At 40.7% G+C, this 19,837-nt stretch overlaps 1 protein-coding gene across 1 annotated transcript in view; it reads left to right on the forward strand.

The window, feature by feature from the left end:
• Positions 1-56: 56 nt before the first annotated feature.
• Positions 57-19,837, forward strand: part of LOC149323651 (uncharacterized protein C9orf85 homolog) — a 30,051-nt gene continuing 10,270 nt past the window's right edge. The window contains exon 1 of the mRNA XM_089490619.1: positions 57-465. Within this exon, the coding sequence (XP_089346745.1) occupies positions 364-465 (102 nt within the window). The 5' untranslated portion in view covers positions 57-363. The remainder of the gene's footprint in view (positions 466-19,837) is intronic.

Raw genomic sequence — 19,837 nt, forward strand, 5'->3', positions numbered from 1 at the left:
CGGTGGAGCCGCGCTGTTCCTCCTCCCTCCCTTCCGTCAGGACAAAGCCCGGCGGCGTCGTTGGCGGCTGGGGCCTGGGCGCATCGGCTGCCTCTTCTGGGTGAAGGAAGGACAGAGAGCGCTCAGTCCAGGGGAGCCAAGGGGCGGAGTCAGTGCCTCAACGACCCGGAGAGCCAGCCAATCAAACCGCGCCCTTCCGCTGCGCGAGAGCAACGGAAGGCGGGGAATGGGCGCGGGAGGACCAATGGCAGCGCTGGGTTTTAACCCGCGGACCAATAGGAGAGCTGGATCTCTAGGCGGAAGGAAAGGAGGCCGGTTTCCGGGCCAGGTGTAGCGGACGGTGCTCTCGAGGGGCTCTCGAAGATGAGCTCCCAGCGGGGGAACGTGGCTCGGTCGCGGCCTCAGCGGCACCAGAACGCCCAGGGCTTCCGCAACGACAAGTACGACTCCAGCGCCCAGCGCAAGGTCAGTGGCGAAGGTCAAGAGGCTGCCTTTGCGCAAAGGAAATCACCCAGTTTGAGGCCGCTTCCGCCGCCTGGCTCAGTGCTGGGGAATCCTGGGAAGTGTAGTTGTGTTTTTTGCGGCGGTCTATATTCTCTGGGGCCTTGTGGACGAGGGCATGTCAATCACGGTTTGGTTGATGGGAGCCCCAGGACGGGTAGAGAGGGAGGGATTCAACATCCGGACCAATGCGGATGTGTCATTCAGATGCAGCCCATGACAGACTCACAAACTCCCACACCTACAACGAAAGCGACAATAGTGTGAGTTGTCCCAAGACACAGTGGGCCCTTGGGGTCCCTTGGGGTCCCTTGGGGTCTGGGTCCAGGACCCACTCTGGATGCTTAGCTCTCATTGTAAATAATGGCATAGTAAAAGGGTGTCTGTTCTACGAAATGGCAATATCAAGGTTTCCTGTTTGGAGCTTGTATGTCTTCTTAATACTTTCAGGCTCTGGATAAAGACTCCGCGGGGGGAGGGCCAACTGTGTTTAGGAACAGAGTGCAACTGAGGCACAGGGAGCCTTGGTATCACTTCTGTTTCGTCAACAGGCGACGGGCCATTTTTTGAAACCTGTTTTCTGCCTGCCGTTCTGCAGCGATGATTTTAAAAACGCTATCTGCCAGTTTAAAATAGTGTTCATTCTACAGATCTGCGCACAAGCTCAGTTGTCAGTGGATGCTCTCAATAGCCCGTAATTAAGCCCATCCTCCAGTATAGACTGAGGTCAGAGAAGGCTGAGCATCTGAAGGCTGCCTTGGGAGTCTAGATTCAGTAGGACTTACTATCAAGAATGGAACCACAGAAGCAAGTCCCTGCAGAAGCATAATCAGGAGCTTCATTAGAGTAATTGAGTTTGCTAGGCAGGGCAGAATGTGCATTGAAGGTAGGATTACTTGAGTGTCATTTAAATATCCATTACTCTTCTTGTGAGGACACAGCAGAGGTTGAACCCAAGCTGGACCTTCCTGTTTGGGAGCGGCCCATAGAATGGTGACCCTTTCGTGTTTATTTTTCTTAATAAATGAATGGACTAAGCTTTTGCTTTCTTGCTTTTTAAAAAGTTAATTAATCCATTTATAATTTTGTCAGCTGTTTGTAGCCAAATGGTTACTTACATTTGAAACATTTAGAAACACATGATTATAATAAAGCAACAGTTATAAAATTACATATCACTATAAACAGCTTGATAATTTAGGGTTGTTGTTTTCCATCCAACACTGTCAGGACAGCTAAGAGCAGCCATCCATACAAAGTAAAGATCATGCTTGGCACCATAAGTTCAGTGTACTCCTATATACGTCTTTTTTGGTTGCTGCAGAGGTTGGAATTCTCTTCGGTCGTCCACAATGACAAAAGTCATTTTACCATGGCAACTGTCCCTCTACAGCCATCCAGGGATTCAAAGGGAGGGATCAGAGAAGCATCTGGCTGTGTCTCCATAGCCAGGTGCAGAATGGTGACACCAACTGCCAAGCCTTCCAGAAGATCCCAGCAGATCTTGATGGACAAAATATATCATTGTTCTACATCTAAAGAGACACGAAACACTGAATGCTGGAGGTTGGCAAAAGTGGTGGCATAGCATCGTTCTGCCTGAAGAACATTTATTTATTTGTTTATTTATTAGATTTCTATCCTGCCTTTCTCCCCAAAGGGACCCAAGGCAGCTCACAATAACATTTCTAAAAACATATTGCCATAAAACAATTAAAACATCAGCTAAAACAATATAAAATTAGCACCATTAAAACCACAATAAAATCACAATACTCATCCTATAAAAACCCAAAAACTTAGACATTAAAAGTCTGCCTGAACAGAGATGTTTTTATGTGCCGACAAAAGGCAAGCAAGGCGGGAGCCAGTCTTGTTTCTTGTGGAAGGGCATTCCAAAGGGCAGGAGCAGCCACTGAGTAGGCTTTCTCTTGTGTCCTCACCAGGCGAGCCTGTGATGATGGAGGGACCGAGAGAAAGCCTTCCCTGGAAGATCTTACAGCTCTAGCAGATTTGTATGGGGAGATACGATCTTTCAAATAATTTGGACCTAAGCCATGTAGGGTCTTTATAAGTCATAACCCACACTTTGAATTGTGCCCAGAAAGGAATCGGTAGCTAGTGAAGCTGTTTCAGCAAGGGAGTTATGTGGTTCCTATAACTGGCCCCAGTCAGCATTCTGGAAGTGGCGTTTTGCACATGCTGAAGTTTTCGAACAATTTCCAAGAGCGCATCGCAGTAGTCCAAACAGGATGTAATCAAAGCATGTGTCACTGTAGCCAGATATGACATCTCAAGGAATGGGAGCAGGTGGCGCACAAGTTTTGCCTGTGCAAATGCACCAGGAGGGGGTTAGCAGCAGAAGGGGCAAAGCTTTAGCAGTGGAAGAGGGGGCTTCTACAAGAAGACCTTCCCCTCAGGGGAGAAGGGGACAGCAGCAAGGAGCCGGGAGAAACACACATGCACACCTCCCTGTTGATTTTGCCACCATTTCTTGCTCCTCAGGGGAGAAGGACAGCAGCAAAGATGGGCAGGGGGGCTGACTGGGTGTCACCCCTTTCTGGGGTGTCACCTGGTGTGGTCTGCACACTACATCCTCCCAGTGATGCTACTGGGCCCTACTGCACAGTAACACAACTCAAGTGTTTAAACTTAGGAGTTAATAAACTAATTTCTACATCTCTTTCCAACTTCTGCTGCGGCTTTTCCAAGGTTTTAAAAGCCCAAGAGGAAAGGGTAGGAAGAAAATTTCCTTAAGTTAGACTGGAAGAGAACGTCAGTTTCTTTGCCTTATCACGGAGTGCCCCTTCCACTGAGCTCTAGCCCATGTCCAATCCTGCTGGGTTGTATCCAGACTAGGTCAGTGGAACTTGACACCCAATGAAATCAAAGAGATTTAAGTCATAATGTACTTTCCCCATTCTCAAAATTAAAGTTGTTTCAGCAAAAGGAAAGAAATGGGATGAAGTAGCATCTTTTATTTCAGTACTCTCACCTTTTATGGCTGGCAGCGGGGGCTGCATCTGATACAAAATAATAAAGCTGATGGCTTAGAGGCAAAACAGGTGGCCTCGAAGGGGTGGTGTGACGACGCCCCTGAAAGACCTGGATTGGGGCCACGGCAACTGGATGCCACGGCCCCAATCTGGCCAGCATCCACCTCAAATAGGGATGGGAAAAGTCCGCTCCTACTTGGGGTGGAAAAAAGTCACCCTTTGCCTCTAGACCCAGCTTTTTGCCAGCTCTGGGCCAAGTAGTGCCTGAACGCCAAGCCCCCAAGTCACCTGGAAGCCGGCCAATGTGTAATCGCTGGCATGGCTTCCAGGCAATTTGGAGGCATGTTGCATCTAAACGCCATGCCCCCAAGCCGGCTAGAAGCTGGCTTTATTGGGCCGTCTGTTTCGCCCCTCAGTTGGTCAGTGGGGAGAAGGATGGGAAGGGACTGGAGACAAAACCAATGTTCATCTAACTAATCTGAATCTAACTCTGTAGCTGAGACACTGCAGTCATGATGGCGAACCTATGCCTTCTTGCAGAAGCCCCACCCTTCCACTGCTAAAGCCCTGCCCCTTCTGCCACTAAAGCCCCCCCCCCCATGTGCACCGGGTGACACCAGGGCCAGGGATGCCACTGGTAGGGCCTATTAAAAGTAAACATATGTGGGATTGGAAGTAATTTAAATCACTGCTAAATGAGATTAGAAATTTGTCTTATGTGCTGTCTCAGATAGTCTATCTTCAGTGTTTTGGAAAGGCACAAGTTCTGTGTCAGCAAAAGTGTTGACTCAGACTTCTCTCCAAATGTGGGAGTTTAAACTGTCCAGCCCTCATATTTCTCTCACTTTGTCCTTTAAACCTTGAGCTTGGTTTAAGAAGGATGAGGAGGCTGGTGCACAGTTAGTGTCTTTAGGCAGAGAAGCAAGAAGGTATAGTCAATGCTTTGGCCTAAAGCGTATTTATGTAGCTGCCTCTTGCAATTCATGCTGATTAGTAGCTTTAAGATAGAAATTCTTTCTTGTATAATGAGTCAAATCACTCTGGAGCAGTTTAATGGCCTATAACTTTGTCTGTAATAGTTTGTGGGTGGCAGTTAAGATCTCCATGAAATTAGGTTCATTGCACACTGCAGAAGTAATCCAGTTTGAGACTGCTTTAACTAAATTTTGGCAAATTGTTAATTTTGATATGATGATCAATATAATTTATAGGTCCCAAAAATTAAATGAGAGCCAGCATGTTGTAGTGTTGGGGTGTTGTACTAGGATACAGGGAGACCAGGGATCAAATGGCCACTTGACCATGGAAACCCACTGAGTGATATTGGACAGGTCACACTCTCAGCCTCAGAAGAAGGCAAGAGCAAATCTCCTTGGAACAAATTCTGCCAAGAAAGCCCTATGATAGGTTTGTCTTAGGGTCTTCATGAGTCTGTAATATCTTGAAGACACACAACAGCAAACATTAAACTACCCACGTTCCAATATCTTACCTTGAGTCAGATAGCTTTGGTATGTGGCCACTGATGATTGAAATGAAATAGTGATGCTTTTTCATTATAATGTACCCTAATGGTAAGGCCCAGAGAATTCTTTCACTGACTCAGTGGATTCCACATTGGCTGTCCCAGTCCCCACTGGATTACTAATATCCCTATCTGGATCTGTCAATTCCAGTCCTGGATCTTTTGGTACCACTGCTTCACACCAGTCTTGTGATGGAACTCTTTGCAAGACTTCGGTTGATTCCAACTTCCAACCTCAGAAGATACCCGGTCACTAATGCTTTGCCCTACTTTCACTCTTTTAACACTATCCTTAAGTGTGTAAGGGCCAGGATCCAAAGTGTCTCCAAAAACCAGTATCAATACTTTAGGTAATGTGTACTCTCCTCTTTCCCATTTCTAACAATCAGTTTAATTGAGTCAACCACTATAAAACAAACAGAATTTTTATGAAGAAATTAACCGATATAAAGTATCTTGTGTAAGCTCCTAAAGCCACTTCGTCACAACCTTTGAGTTATTTTTTGAAAACTTTAAAAGAAATATAAGTGACTCATTATAAAGGCACTTGGCAAATTGTTAATTTTGATATGAGGGTAAATATAATCAATAGGCCCCAAACATTAAATAACCCCATTTCAGAATCTTTCCTTGAGTCGGACGGGTTGGGTATATGGTCACTGATGACTGAAATGAAATACTAGATTTTTTTCATTATAATGTGTCCTAATGGTAAGGTTCCAGAAGATGACAGAATTTGTAGAGAGATTTTCAAGGAAAAATTAAATGATGGGCGCCATTGTTATGCTATATTTTCGCTTTGCTGATTTGATAGGCGTGTGGTTAAAATCAAATTGTGATTATTTCTGTACATAAAAGGGATGAAAATTCTAACTGTGGGTTTGGGGCCAGTTATTTTTTTATTGCAGCTAAAATATAACATCTTTATGGAAGAGCCAGCTTGATTCAGGAATCTTACTCCACTTTGGAGAACAAAGTTGAAACCTGCTAAAAATGGGAAATATTTCTTGAAAGGCTGAGCATTAGTAGAAGCTGAGATCCCTTGGTTTCATTTGTAAATCATGAGGCCACAGCTTACCTTAAAGGTGGGTCACAATTTCACTATATTTAGCAATGGTTTATATAGTAAAATGAGGGCAGCTTCCTTATAATAATCCGTCTCTGTACTTGCTGCAAATGGGAGACAATTGCAGTTGATTGTGTGTGCCCTCTTTAATTAAGTTCCATGCTTAGGAAGTGCTCTAAAGGCTATTGCTAACTCCAGCCCCCAGTATTTATTTGGGCAACCAGTTTATGTCCGTGAATAAATATGGTTTGTTTGTACACCATTGCATATAATATGAGATGATGTCATTTTCTGTAGCTAGCATAAAGGCATGCCTTCAGCAAAAAAGAATGGAGACGGTAGTCCAGCTTGATCACACACCTAAGCAACATTACACTGGACAATCTAGTTTAGGCATTGGGAACAAGAAAGGTGGAGTCATTGCATGCTGCAAAAAGAAAAAACGAATAACTTAATAATACAATCAAATCTACGTGTAGAAGGATTCATACATTTGCATAAGCCTATGTATGAATTATTCCTTATTTACCTTAACAAGTGTTTCAGCAATTATCAGTTTATATGTATGAAGAAAAACCTGTTCAAAGATGCTGTTTTCTAAAAAAAAAAAATTGTTACCATCAAATCCAGACAAATACCACATAGTTCACAAGGTTTTTAGATTGTATGAAAGCTGGGCGAATGTAAGCCATAGTTTTTTCTTTTAAATTTTTTTATTGTGTTATATTTACTGTATATACTCATGTTTAAGTCTAGAAATTTAGTTCAAAAAATTAACCCAAAAAACCTGAGTCGACATATCCATGGGTCAATGTAAATACTGCATCTTAACTCTTATTTAAAAGACGGAACCATCCCCTGGTGAAAAGCAAGAGTGTAATCTGTCCATCCAGCCTTAAAAGTAAGCACAAAGAGTTATGTCTGCTGGAATTTTGTACGTTCTTTGACATTGTTTTGCTTTGCTTCATCCTTTAGATCCTTTGCTATATGCCCCTAAGTTTTACCCTTGACCTATGCATGGGTCATAGCAAAATTCATAATTATGGCCCAAAACTTGCCCTTGATTTATGCATGAGGTCGACTTATAGTCGAGTACATATGGGTATATCCTATTTATCCTCAAGCAAGTAGCATAGATGCTTCTCCTCCTCCACACATTGTCCTCACAAGTCTGTGAAGTAAGTTAGACTGAGAGAATATATTTCAGTTTCCTGTTAAGATTCAGTGACTCATGTGACACTAGTCTGGCCTGTCTTGCTCTTTGAACACACCTCTGGTTTTGCATCTTAGTTTCTTTTTAATTATGGCATTCACATAGCTTTGCTCATCTACTGGCACAGTACCTTCAGTTTCCAGCACCTGCAGTATGTAGACATAAAGGGCATTAAACAAGTGTTAAGGCTTACCTTTAAAAAAAATTAATATTATGTGTTTCTTTTTTAAAAAAAAAAAATCTTCCAGTTGTGGCTCAGAAACTGATGTACTAGCTTCAGATGATCAAGAGCAAGAAAAAGCTCTTGCCATATGGCTGATTAAGCCTTTGATAAACAAGTGCCTCATCACATGGGCATATCTTAGCTACTAATCCTTTCCAGTTCTTGTTTATCCTGCAGTTGAACCCAACCAAGACTTAAGTAACTTTCACTTTTCAAGTCTACTACATATGGCAGTGGCAGGGAGCATGAATCGTAGAGCATCAAATAATGTATTTGGGATACATCTGCCCAAGAATATGTCCACTTCTATTCTGCTAGATCAGCACCAAACAGAAGATACAACAGAAATTGCCCACCTGTAGCTGAGTGATGTGGCATACTTTGATAACGCATCTTGCTTGAATGGAACAGCAGTTTGTGTCTTACCAGTAATTCTTTCTGTTAGTAAAGGGGCTGGGCCAGGCACACATGTGGTATTAGATATTTTGAAAATATCCTTGACTGGATGCACCACTTTTAATATCTGGCCATAGAAACAGTTTACTCTTTTGACTCTTTTCAGAAACAGTTTACAAGATCAATTTATTTCTTCAGAGCTTTTATTGATAAATATTTGAGAAAGCATTTTTCCTATCATAACACCCAAATAATTGAAGATCCTTCCTTGACATGCCTACCAGGTGCCTTGTTTATTATTTAGGTACTACACAAAAGCTGTCACTTTGTATGGCACAGCGTAATAGTTTCCTGGCTTCACAGTTAAATGAGGTCCTCTTCTAAACTGCTTTACCTGCTGTTTTATTTTGCTTTTTTATTTACTAATTCTTTTGTTTTGTGGATTGTTCTTATCCTGCTGCTTTATGTGTTAGAGTTTTGTTTTTTAGTATGCAATGTGTTCACGTACAATCTGCGTTGGGACTGTTTGGCAAAAAACAAGATAAAATTGCCATAAATAAGTCACCTAAATCTTTCCTGTCACTCCAAGCTGAAGGAGGAGCAGTGGCTGCCAGCTGCTCTTCTTCATTAGAAGCTACTCAATCCCCCCTTTTCTGTTTTTTTAAGTGTAGTCCATTTGCATGGAAAGTTTTGTGGGTAAGGCTTACTGAGAAGCCTCAGGAAATACAGTTATCCCTCCATATTTGCGGATTTGATTATTCACGGATTTGATTAATAGGTTCTCTAGGAATATCTAGGTCCTCCAGTGCAACTCTATGGTCAGCTTTAACTAAAAGTTGCACTGAAGGACCTAGAGACTCCTAGAGAGGATACACTACTAGGCATTTGTGGTCAGTGTCTCTCAGACGTTGGCCACAGAGTTGCCCTGGAGGACCTAGAGATTCCTAGAGAGGTGTCCTCTCAGTAAAAACAGTGTGTTTTTGTTATTTGCGGTTTTTCCATATTCACGGGGGTCTAGCGAATATGGAGGGACAACTGTATTTATTTGCAAAGAATGAATACCGGTAGGTTCCAAAATTATCCATTGAGGCTCTAGCAGAATGTAGTCCTGATATCCTGTAACGTATTTCTGACTGTAATCAGCACTCAGAGGGAATGCAAAACTCTTCTGGTATTGCTTTGCTGTACAAGTTATCAGTGGAAAGTCATCTTTATTTCTAACAAGCATGACTATTCATCCTTCCGCAAGATGGTAGCTTTAATTGCAGTATATCTATATGTGTTCATCAGCATCCTTATCCTTTAAAATTCAAGTTGAAATTTTGTCACTTCTGTTATGTATGAAAGCATATAATAACTTCATAAAAGGAAAGAGTAGGAGAAAAAAACTTTATTTTTTAAAAGAAGAAAATCAAACATCCATATGTAATTATGTAAAACAGTTCATGAATGACCCAGTGTCATGGAGTGATTTGAACATTGACCTACAACCCTGGAGATTAGGGTTTAAAGCCTTGCTTGGCCATAGAAACCACTTGAGCAATTTACACACTCTCAGCCTCAGAAGAAGGCAAAGGTGAAAACACCTCTGAACGGATCTTGCCAAGGAGACCCCATTATAGTTTTATCTTAGGGTCACTGTGAGTCAGAAAAGACTTCAAGGCATACAACAACAACAATACATGAATACCAAAGTTGTTTTCTAGAGAAGCAGGACTGCAACAAGAAGTCTATGTCAAACAGGAAATGAATGTCATGATTCTGTTTCGTTATTAGAGTATTCCATTCTTTGTTACCATTAAATAATGTACTTTTGAGTTTAATTTAGATTCCTGCTTGACAAGCTATGGGGTCATGAACGATATTCAAGTAGCTTTTGGAAAAACGTGCACTTGGGTCAAAGCTATACATACAAAACACTTCTGGGGATGCCTTCTTCCCTTTGGAATACATTAAAATGTCCATGATGTGGTGTTTGTAATTATGTAGTAAGAAGCATTCCCTGTCTCTTGCCACATATTGTTACCATGTTGCCACATATGTCACCTCTTGCCACATGTTGTGGCAAGTACATTCAAGTCGCCTGTCAATTTATGGCAATCCCATGAATTTCATGGGGTATTCTTAGGCAAGAAGTATTCAGAAGTGGTTTTGCCAGTTCCTTCCTCTAAAATACAGCCTATAGCACCTCGTATTTGTTGCTGGTCTCCCATTCAAAAACTAACTAGGGCTGACCCTGTTTCCAATATCAGATGGGATTTGGTGCCATTAGGGTATTTAAGCCATCTTATCACACATTCCCTCCTCCATAAACATTCAGTTTTCTTTTGTTGTTGAGTCCTGAAAGTTTCCTTTTTACCTCCCAGAACTTACTAAAATTGTTAACAATGCCAGTATACTTGCATGAATAAAAAGAAGACTATGCATTTTCTTTTTTCCCTTTTGCATACTAGATAATACAAACCAGAAGTCCTAAGGAGGAGCAAGTAGGTGTGATTGTGGATACTTAAATTTAGTGTTTTTCTTTTTCTTTCTCCCTCATCCTCTCCCTTTCTTATCCTGACAACCTTCTTGAAAGAAAACAAGGCGCATGCAACATGTTATTTTCCCGATATTTTTGCTATACATTCACCTTCCAGATAAATGAGGGTTACCTAAAGATACAGTTTTGTATTCTTCCAGACTTTGTCACTATCTCCTTGTCTGAAAGATTTCTAAAAGTTCATAGGACAAAAGTTCTTTTCCAAGAAATGCCTTCAGCGGATATTACAACAGACTGTACTGAACAGTTTTGCTGTTTGTCATTTATGTGTCATACTTAGAAAGATACCAGGCTACAAAGTCTTGTGGATAAGCTTTGTTTACTGTCACTTAAAATTTTTATTAAATCAAAAATTGAATGAGAATAAAGTACACTGAACAAATATAGAAAGCTGCCTTATATCTGGTCAGTATATTTTTCTAACCAGTCCAGTGCTCGTATCTTGACTGGCAGCAGCTCTCCTAGGACTCAGGCAGAAAAATTCTTTTTGCAGGACTTGCTACCTGATCTATTTATGGGACACTTCTTATACAGAGCATGTGTTCTACTGGTTGTGGCCTCCTTTGGTCCCCACTAGTGAAGCAATTACTAGAATCCTTTCTACAAACATTTTATTTCCCCAAATAATTTTAGCATCTAATTTTAGTACATATTCCCCCAAGTGAAGACTGCAGGTAGCATTACTAGCTTTCCATCAATTTGTTGTGTATTCTTGCCTGGCAAGGGGTTGGATAAGATGACATTTGTTTTCCCTTCTGACCCTCAGATTCTATGAACAGAGAAGAGAAATTTGCAACTAATTCTTATCAGTTTGTTAACTTAATCAGCCAATAAATGTTTTGGTACCATTCCAAATACCTTATAGGAGAAAGCAACTTGTGTTCCTTTCTTTGAAGGCTACATTAAAAAAAGCAACCTAACATTTCAACTACAATGGATCCTTGTTATACACTGGGGTTTGGTTCCAAGATCTCCTGTAGATAACAAAATCTGTGTATGCTCAAGTCGATAACAAAATCTGTGTATGCTCAAGTCCCATTGAATAGAATGACCTAGCAAAATGGTATCCCTTATAAAAAATGGAAAATCAAGGTTTGATATTTGAAATTTATTCATTTTTTGAACATTTTCAAATCGTGGATGCTTGAATCCATGTATAAGAAATCCATATATAAGAAGGGTTGACTGTACTTCATCTCCACAGGGACCCAGGTGATCTTCATATGAGACACAACGGTAGCATCCTTCCAGTCATGCAGAAAGGAGACATATCTCAGTTAGCAAAACAGTCTTATTTTGGTGAGAGGACAAATACACTCTAAGTATGTTGTGGCCAGTGCTGCCCAGAGAGAAGCAGGGAGGTTATGTGTTCTTCAGTTGGCTGGACAGCTGGGTAGTCTGAGCACCTTCTGCCAGTTTTCTTCCCTGCTGTGCCCAGAGAAGAGCTTCTTGTTTCAGTGCTCTCTCTTTTGTTCAGTTGACTTTACATTTCCTTACTCCTCTTTATTTTGTTTTGTTCACTTTCCTGTATCTCCTTCTTCTAGGGAGGAGATTGCCTTTTTCTAGCTGACTTACTTTATTTCTCCTCCCTCATCAGTTTGGTTTGAAGATTCTCTAGTCTATTAAAAAAGAAATAAAAATCCTCAGAGTCTGTTGTTGGGATGCTTTCTGGTTGCTTTCCATTTGGATTATGCTTTCCAGACAGCTATAAGCAAGCAGCTCACGAAGAACCTACTTGGATCAGCAATACGGATGGTTGTTCCTCCGCTTGTAGCAGCAATCATGGGGGAGAATGCTTCCTTCATTTTTGGACTCCTAGCCAAAGATAAAAGAGTTGATGTCTTATCTGATGAGCCTCCTTCACTGACAGGAGAAAGCCAATAGCAAAAGTCAATATCTCTGCAAATGCAGGGGAAAAGCAAGGTATAAAGTTTGATTGGGGGTCATTACAATTAGTTTCCCACCATTTCCCCTTACCCCACTTTGAAACACTGCTTGTGCTACTAACTTAAGTCTAAAGCTGCTTCCTACATTTTGTGTCAGGCTTTGAGTGCCACTTTGAAACAACAAATTTCACACCTCCTCAGGCTGCAACTCAGGTTACTAGCTGATTCTTTCTCATCAGCAGTAATGCTGGTTTCTCTGTTCTTCGCAAGTAGGAGGTTGTTAAACCATTGTCACTATCTCATTGCTTCTCCCAACTCCCACTGGACCCCAGCGAGCAATTAGTGCCCAGCGATTGGTTAATCTGCAGCAAGCATTTATTGTAGCCCTTGCAAACTCAGAAAACCACTAACATCCATTTCTGTCAGAATCTCTGCAAGCCTGATGGCCATGGGTTAAAATATTAGCCTCCGGTGCCTCTACCTCCGTTGTCTGATCTTCCCAATTTTGCTGTGGAGACAAAACTCAATATATGGGATGAGGAGAAAAGGGATATGTAGAATCGGGGATGTATTTCACAGTGGATTGCAAATTTCAGAGGAACATCTGGAGGCTATATGGTGGAAAGTGGGGTTGTCTTGGATTCAAATCAAAAAGGTTAGAACTTTCATATAAATTATGTGCAAAAGTGGACTACCTTCACCTCAGTATGTATGACTCATTTTGTGTTATCTATGAATCATACACCCTTTAAACTGTATGATTGGTTGTCAGCAGAATCCTATGTTAGGATGATTGATTCAATGCTGACTTGGGAAGCAAACCTAAATATATTCACCCAAGGCCCACAGTGGAGTCAAATATAGGCTTCCCTACCATTTAAATCCCTCTCCTGACTCTTGAAGGAATGTGTTTTAAAAGTAGCCTACTGTTGACATCTTTTCCCTGCCTATCTCTTGAGATAGAATAAGTAGATCTGCCATCTAGATTGTAGAGTTTGGGGTTGGATGGGATACTTTTTTCCACTTGTGGCTTATTTGTCTGGAAGTATCTTGCTTCTGCAATCACATTCAAAATGTTCTCGTATCAATGAGAGGTCAGTCAATTAAACACAATGATAAATGGTTACAGCTCTCTACTTTTGTTGTTCTTGACAAGAAACAGCTTGACAACAACAAATTGTTGTACCAGGATTTGATCTTCTCCATACTGACATGCCTTGAAATTGCTAGACACTGGAGAATGCTAGAAAGTCTCAGAGTGTGCAGTTCGCTTGATGGGTCCTGTCAGTTGTATTATCAGAAAAGATTGAGGGTAGCAAAGGAGAGAGTGTGTTTTTGGAAAGACTACAGAGCTGCCACTGTGTGCTCTCCATTTTATTTGTGAACAAAGAGAACAAAGATTTATACCCATATGGCCCATCTGAGCATTATGAAATTCTGTAAGAATGAATTTTACCTGGTGAATTTTTTCCTTCTGATGGAATGGACTTTTTCTAGATTAGACTATGATAGTGATTTTGCTTGAATGAACAACTGCCATTGCATATCTGGTTTGTTCTTTTATTTCTTGGAGTATATTGTTTTATAATAAAGGAAAAGGTAGTCCCTTGACATAAATGTCTAGTATCTAACTGTAGGGGCAATGCTCATCTCTGTTACTAAGCTGAAGACCCAGTGTTGTCCAAAGATGAATCCAGTGATCATGTGCCCAGCATGACTGCACTGAATGCTGTTACCTTCTCACCAATGTGGTACTTATTTAATCTACTTGCATTTGCATGCTTTCAAACTGCTAGGTTGGCAGAAGCTGGGACACGAGCTCATCCCATCATGCAGCACTTGGGCCTCGAACTGCCAGTCTTGTGATCATCAGAAGTGGTATCTTAATCATTAAGCCACTGGATCTGCATATCATTTTATATCATTATTACATTGTTATAAAAATGAATGTCAATTGATTTTAGATGAGAAAGGATGGAAATTCTATTTGGGGTCAAATAATACTGTAATTCTGTCATATTTTTGTCATATGAAAGTGAAAAGTGTTATATTAGGTAGGTGTTTGGGGCTTGGACCTGACTTCAAGATCTTGGCCAACTAGGAAATTAGAAGTTTATTATGTATAAATCACATTCTCCTCCTCTGTTACTTGTAAAATGGGAATTAATCACCTACTTCACATGATCATTTTGAGGATATTCCAGTATGATGCAGTGTAGTGAATTTGCTGCTACACAAATGCCACAGTCTTACCTAACTGCCTAAAATTAGCATTTAAACAAGAAGAGCCATTTCAGGTCACTGTCTTTCTGAATTTTTCAGCTGAGATTTAAGAGAGTGCGTTTTAGGACAGGTAGCAGAAAGATTCTGCTGTATGCTTATGAAGCAAAAGTCCTAAACAACTAGAATACTTTAGGTAACTGGAAACCAGCCAAAAGTGCACTGCATATCTAGCAGCTAGGATTTTCACTACTGTATTTATTTGCCAGCTTGAAAATTATGGTTGGGATATTGCCACTATGCTTTGCTGCTATTTCTGTTAAGAACTTTGAGAGAAATTGTTTGCCACCTTGAAAGTATAAGAAGAGTGTGTATTGCTGGCAATTAAGTTTTCAAAACCTCTGGAGTGTTGCCATTTATGTTCAAATATACGGGGCACTTACAAATAAAAGCGTGTTGACCATCAGTAATGATATATCAAACTGGTGGCAGAAACAGTAGAAAAAGAACATCTTATTGGCATCCAATTCACACTAATTTCTGCCTGGATGCAGCTACAAAGCACCAGGAGACAAAAGAGGTAAGCCACAAATAAACTGACTCACTCTCATATAATTCTGGCCTGTTTGTGGAAACAGGAAATGAGCCTTTCACCATCCCTGCTTTTAGTCCAAGCCCTTAACATCACCAGCACCCACTAGTCTTCCTTCGGCTGAAACCTCCTGTACAGAGCAGCTATGTGTAAATCTTCCTCCACCATACAGTTGTACTCCAGTACTCACGTTACTCTTGTTAATTTTTCATCGATGATGAAGCCTGAAAGATTAAACAAAGAAAATGTTGCTAAGTAGATGAGGTAAAGAAATATTTCTGATACTATTGTCTAGCATGGGTTTAATACTGTAACATTACTACTGGTTTTGTATGGAGGTAGCAGAGCCCTTTTTTATTTTCTCACCAGTTGTGGCAATCGAACCATAACAAAAAGAGCTGACATTATGTTTCTCCTCATGTTCCTTTGGACTGAATCTGGTCGCTGTCCATTAAGCACCATGATTTTTCATTGTGGCTGCCAGCCTTTCCACAGTAATGTTTCATCGCCAGCCTCCCAAGTTTCTGAATCAATAACAGACAGAATATTGATTTGCATAGCTAAGGAGTACTTCTTCCTAACATGCAGTGCATAGTTGCAACAAAGTGAATCTGAGCACTGTAGAATTCTCAAAAGGGTGATATTCAGAATACTAACAGTATTTCTAATAATTATATGTAGTTGTATGAATCTGGCTGTAATCAGTGCTGGTAAAAAGAGCATGTAACAAACCATGGCAAATTTCAGTTAGAAAGGAATTAAGCAGTTTTTACCATATGCCATCTTCCTTTGGGATTATGCAATTAAAATTGGCTGAGTACCTCCTAGGAATCTTACCATTCTAGCTAATATAGCTGGAAAGCTTAGATTGAAGGACTTTAAAGCCAGCCTCTATTTTCTGTTTCTAATCTAAAATCTTTATTCCAGTTATGATTGCTACAGTAGCCTTTGCAATAAATTAGCTTCCAGTTAATCTCGGTCAGTTCACAAAGCCTGGCACTTGTAGCGGTTGAACTGAGGTCATCTATTTTTCTCTCTGTCTCCCTATCTTCCAAGCAGGAAAAAAAAAAGAAAGGTTAAATAACTAAAATAGAATAAAATAATTAAAAAAAAAACCTTCCATGTTTTTTCAGGACTGAAGCTATTATCATACCGGACAAGTTGTTCTCCATTGCATTGCTTCATTTGTGATGCAGCTCATTGGTAATTTTAATTGTACACTATACATTCTTTTATTTTAAATGCACTGTTTTCTTGCCAGTACTTGAACTCTTGAGTCATCGTGGCTTTCTCAAATCTTACACTGTCTATATAAAGAAGCTTTCTTGGGTTGAATCTGAGGAACTCTAGTCACCTTTCTAGCTAGAAGAGTAATAAAAGATGGATTCTTGTTTGTGTTTTGAAACAGCTGTATTTTCAACTGACTTTTTTTGGTGTTCTTTTCCTCCTTTTTATTGAATTGTTGTACAGTGGGTTCTTATCTGTGAGCTTGCCATCCATGGATTTCAGCCTCCACGGAGAGCAAGCCACATTGTTTTAAATGGAGGCACATGCAAATGGCTCTGTTAGCAGCTGTGTACATAGCACACTGCCATAGGAAACAACAGGACTTGAGGTCCCACACTTTTTGTTATCCATGGTAGGGTCCACAACAGATCCCCTGCGAATACAAAGGGATGACTATGGGTCCAAACAGACAGGCCAAAATAAAGCAGTTTCGGGTCACTTTGGAGGTATGCTGTTTAAATGACATATGCATCTTAAGAGGATAGGAGCTGCGCAAAAGCTGCACTCCAGCTTCCGGCCTCTTATGATGCATGCATCTTTTAAACAGCATACATCCAAAGTGACCCAAAGCACCTTTATTTTGGCCTGTCTGTTTGGGCCCTATATTTTACTTAATAGCAGTTGTGTGGTGTAGCCTATGCATTGTGGCTTTTACAGTTAGTTGGGTTTCTAGAACAGCATTTCTAGTTAGAAATTTCTAGTTAGAAATAAGCTCGGCAGCATGTTGGCAAATGTAAAACTTGTGCTTTCAAGTGATAGAATGCAGAATAAATAAAACATGACTTCTAAGGATCCATTTATAGGGCTGAAGAGAACTGAATGTGAGCAGTAGTATGGAGTTTTTCACTGCTGCACGTGCCATAGTAGATGAACAGAACCAATCTTAGTACTCACTAGTGAAATTTCTCTTTGCTTTGAGAGCTGCAGCTCCAGATGTGCTTCTCCAGTGTCCACTAACAGTATGATTATTTGGATCCTTTTTGAAAAATTGTTAAATACTTGCACACCTTTGAAGGGCTCTATAAATAACACTTAATGGTTTTTAGTCCTTTGTGAGAGTGAAGTCTTCCATAAATTGGGGCAAGATGTATTCTCACTTTAATACAACCAATGATAAAAACTGAGAAATTAATCTCAGAAGATGTGCTGTTTCATGTCCCCAAACCAAAGGAGCTGTTATTTCCTTCCTTCACTTCTTTTCATGCCCTTTTCTGTTATAGAAGGCAAGGGACAAACCCACTACCACCACCAATTTTCATACATTTTGCAGCCTCCAAGAAATGCCTCAACTGCACACATGGAAAATACCAGTAAAAAAGAGAGGGGGTAGTTTACAATGAGGGGTTGACTACTGGGATACACACACACACTCTCACACTCTCTCTCTTCTGAACTCAGCAATTTGGGGATGAGTGTAAGGAAGAATGTGCAATTTTAGGTCTCAGGGCTTTCAGTGATGGCTTGGATGCATTATTAACTACGATATTCATGGTTTCATACTGCTCCTTTCTCAGTCAGATATATGGAGTCTCCAAAAACTGAAACAGCATCCTGGCTGTCGGTACAGGCAGGCAGAACATAGAGCCAGTTTTCTGCTTAAGGGGAAGACTGCTGGCAACCTACAGTAGAGATTGGGAGTTCAGATATAGTTGGGGAAGAACTGCTTCTGGCAATTCTGTAGCCTCCACCACCAATGTTGCTGTTAGCACAAAGTTCCAGTGATGAATTGAGTTTCTTTCTCAGGGGATAAAAGATCAAGAAGGACACTAAAAAGGGAGTGTTTTAGTGCTTGATGCAATTTCACTGTCGCTTACGCAAAAGCATGAGTATAGTGCAAATTGACAATTTCTCTGCCCATTCTGCCTGAGAGAGTAACAACAAGGGTTGTTAATCCCTTAGAAGCTTTTCATGCTCTAACATTGTGTCTATTTATCTGTCGCAGTCATACAACAGAGCAAAATGCCCACTTAACCATGAGGTGTGTACACTTAAAATATTTTAAAAGTTAAAAAAGTCTCTTACTGAACAAAACACCCAGTACTGTTTCTCAGAAATGTAACAGCATTCCTGTTAGAGGTTGTTGTACCTGGAAAGTTGTTTGATTTTCTCCAGAAATGGGGATTTTAGTAATTTGTTAATGTTCGCATTATTATCAATAACAGCTGGCACTTTGAAGACTTAACAAGGTTCCACCTTGGTTCTAAAATGAAGTGAGATATGAATCAAAGTTGGTACAGCTTTGATCTCAGTCAACAAGTCTGTTCTTAGATAGTAAACACACACGCACATTCCTACTTACCTGTTAATACAGTTGCTTACTAGTTTTGTGACCTTAGAAACTGAGGTCAACTATTTTTCCTGTCTCCCTATCTTTCAAGCCAACCCCCCCTCCCCAAAAAAAACAAAACCAGAAATAGAAGTGTAGGAGAAATCTTAAATGAAAGATGTAAGGGGTGGGGAAGATATTGTTTGTGAAGTTGCAGTGGGATGCTTGAACAGTCTAGTTACTTACAAGGAGTAGTGTTGTTGTTCCTGATTTGGAAAAGCAGGATGAGTTGTCTCCTCTTGGCCCTGTTTCATCATTGGGCAGCTGAGTCATTTTGCCTTACACTAGTTCTCATAGGCAGCTTATTAGCTTATGATATTTTCTATAAAGAGAGGCAAAGCAGCCTGGCATGCTGGTGCTGCCATATTCATATATCATACTTACTTCCACAGTTAACATCTCTACTGTGAAAGTTAGATGGACTGTAATTTTAGTTGATTAGAGAGAATGCAGAAAAGTTTGTCCTTTCATCTTGATTACTCCTCCCTGCTTCAAAGGGAAAGAGGCCCAGCAGTGAATGGTTGTGACTTTACTTTACATGGAACCCCTGGTGTTAGAATTATAATCCGCCGCCAGTTAATTCATTGCACACCCATAGCTCTCAAAATACTACCTGAGAGGAATGTTGAGGACAGCAATATCTTAGTCATGCTGATTGTAAGGGGAGAGAAGCTGAATAAACTCACCTGGGAAGGCAAAGAACTACAACTTGTTTTGTACTTACAAGGTAACTTTTGAGCTTGTCTCAGTTGAACAGGATTCATGCTAGTATAGAGCAAGCAACTTCAAACAAAAAGGATTTTCAAAAGTATGTGTGGATGTGTTCATGCATACTGTTTAAACAAAGTCAGAAATCTTACTAGATCCACCCAAACCGTGCAGCTAGAATCCATGGGCATCATACTTTAGGTGCACCCAGCTAGCAGTTCAGTGCTGTCTCCTGAAGATGACTGAGGGCCAGTTGAGCCAGCTGAAGCTGGAAACTGTTTTAAGGACTTGTAGCTGATGGCTTGTGGACTGGCACTGGTCCATGAATCTCCACTTGGTGTAAAACTGGTCTAAGA

The sequence above is a fragment of the Sceloporus occidentalis genome, unplaced genomic scaffold, assembly GCF_023333645.1.
Source record: "Sceloporus occidentalis isolate IW3139 unplaced genomic scaffold, rSceOcc1.0.p SCAF_1, whole genome shotgun sequence".
NCBI classification, from domain to species: domain Eukaryota; kingdom Metazoa; phylum Chordata; class Lepidosauria; order Squamata; family Phrynosomatidae; genus Sceloporus; species Sceloporus occidentalis.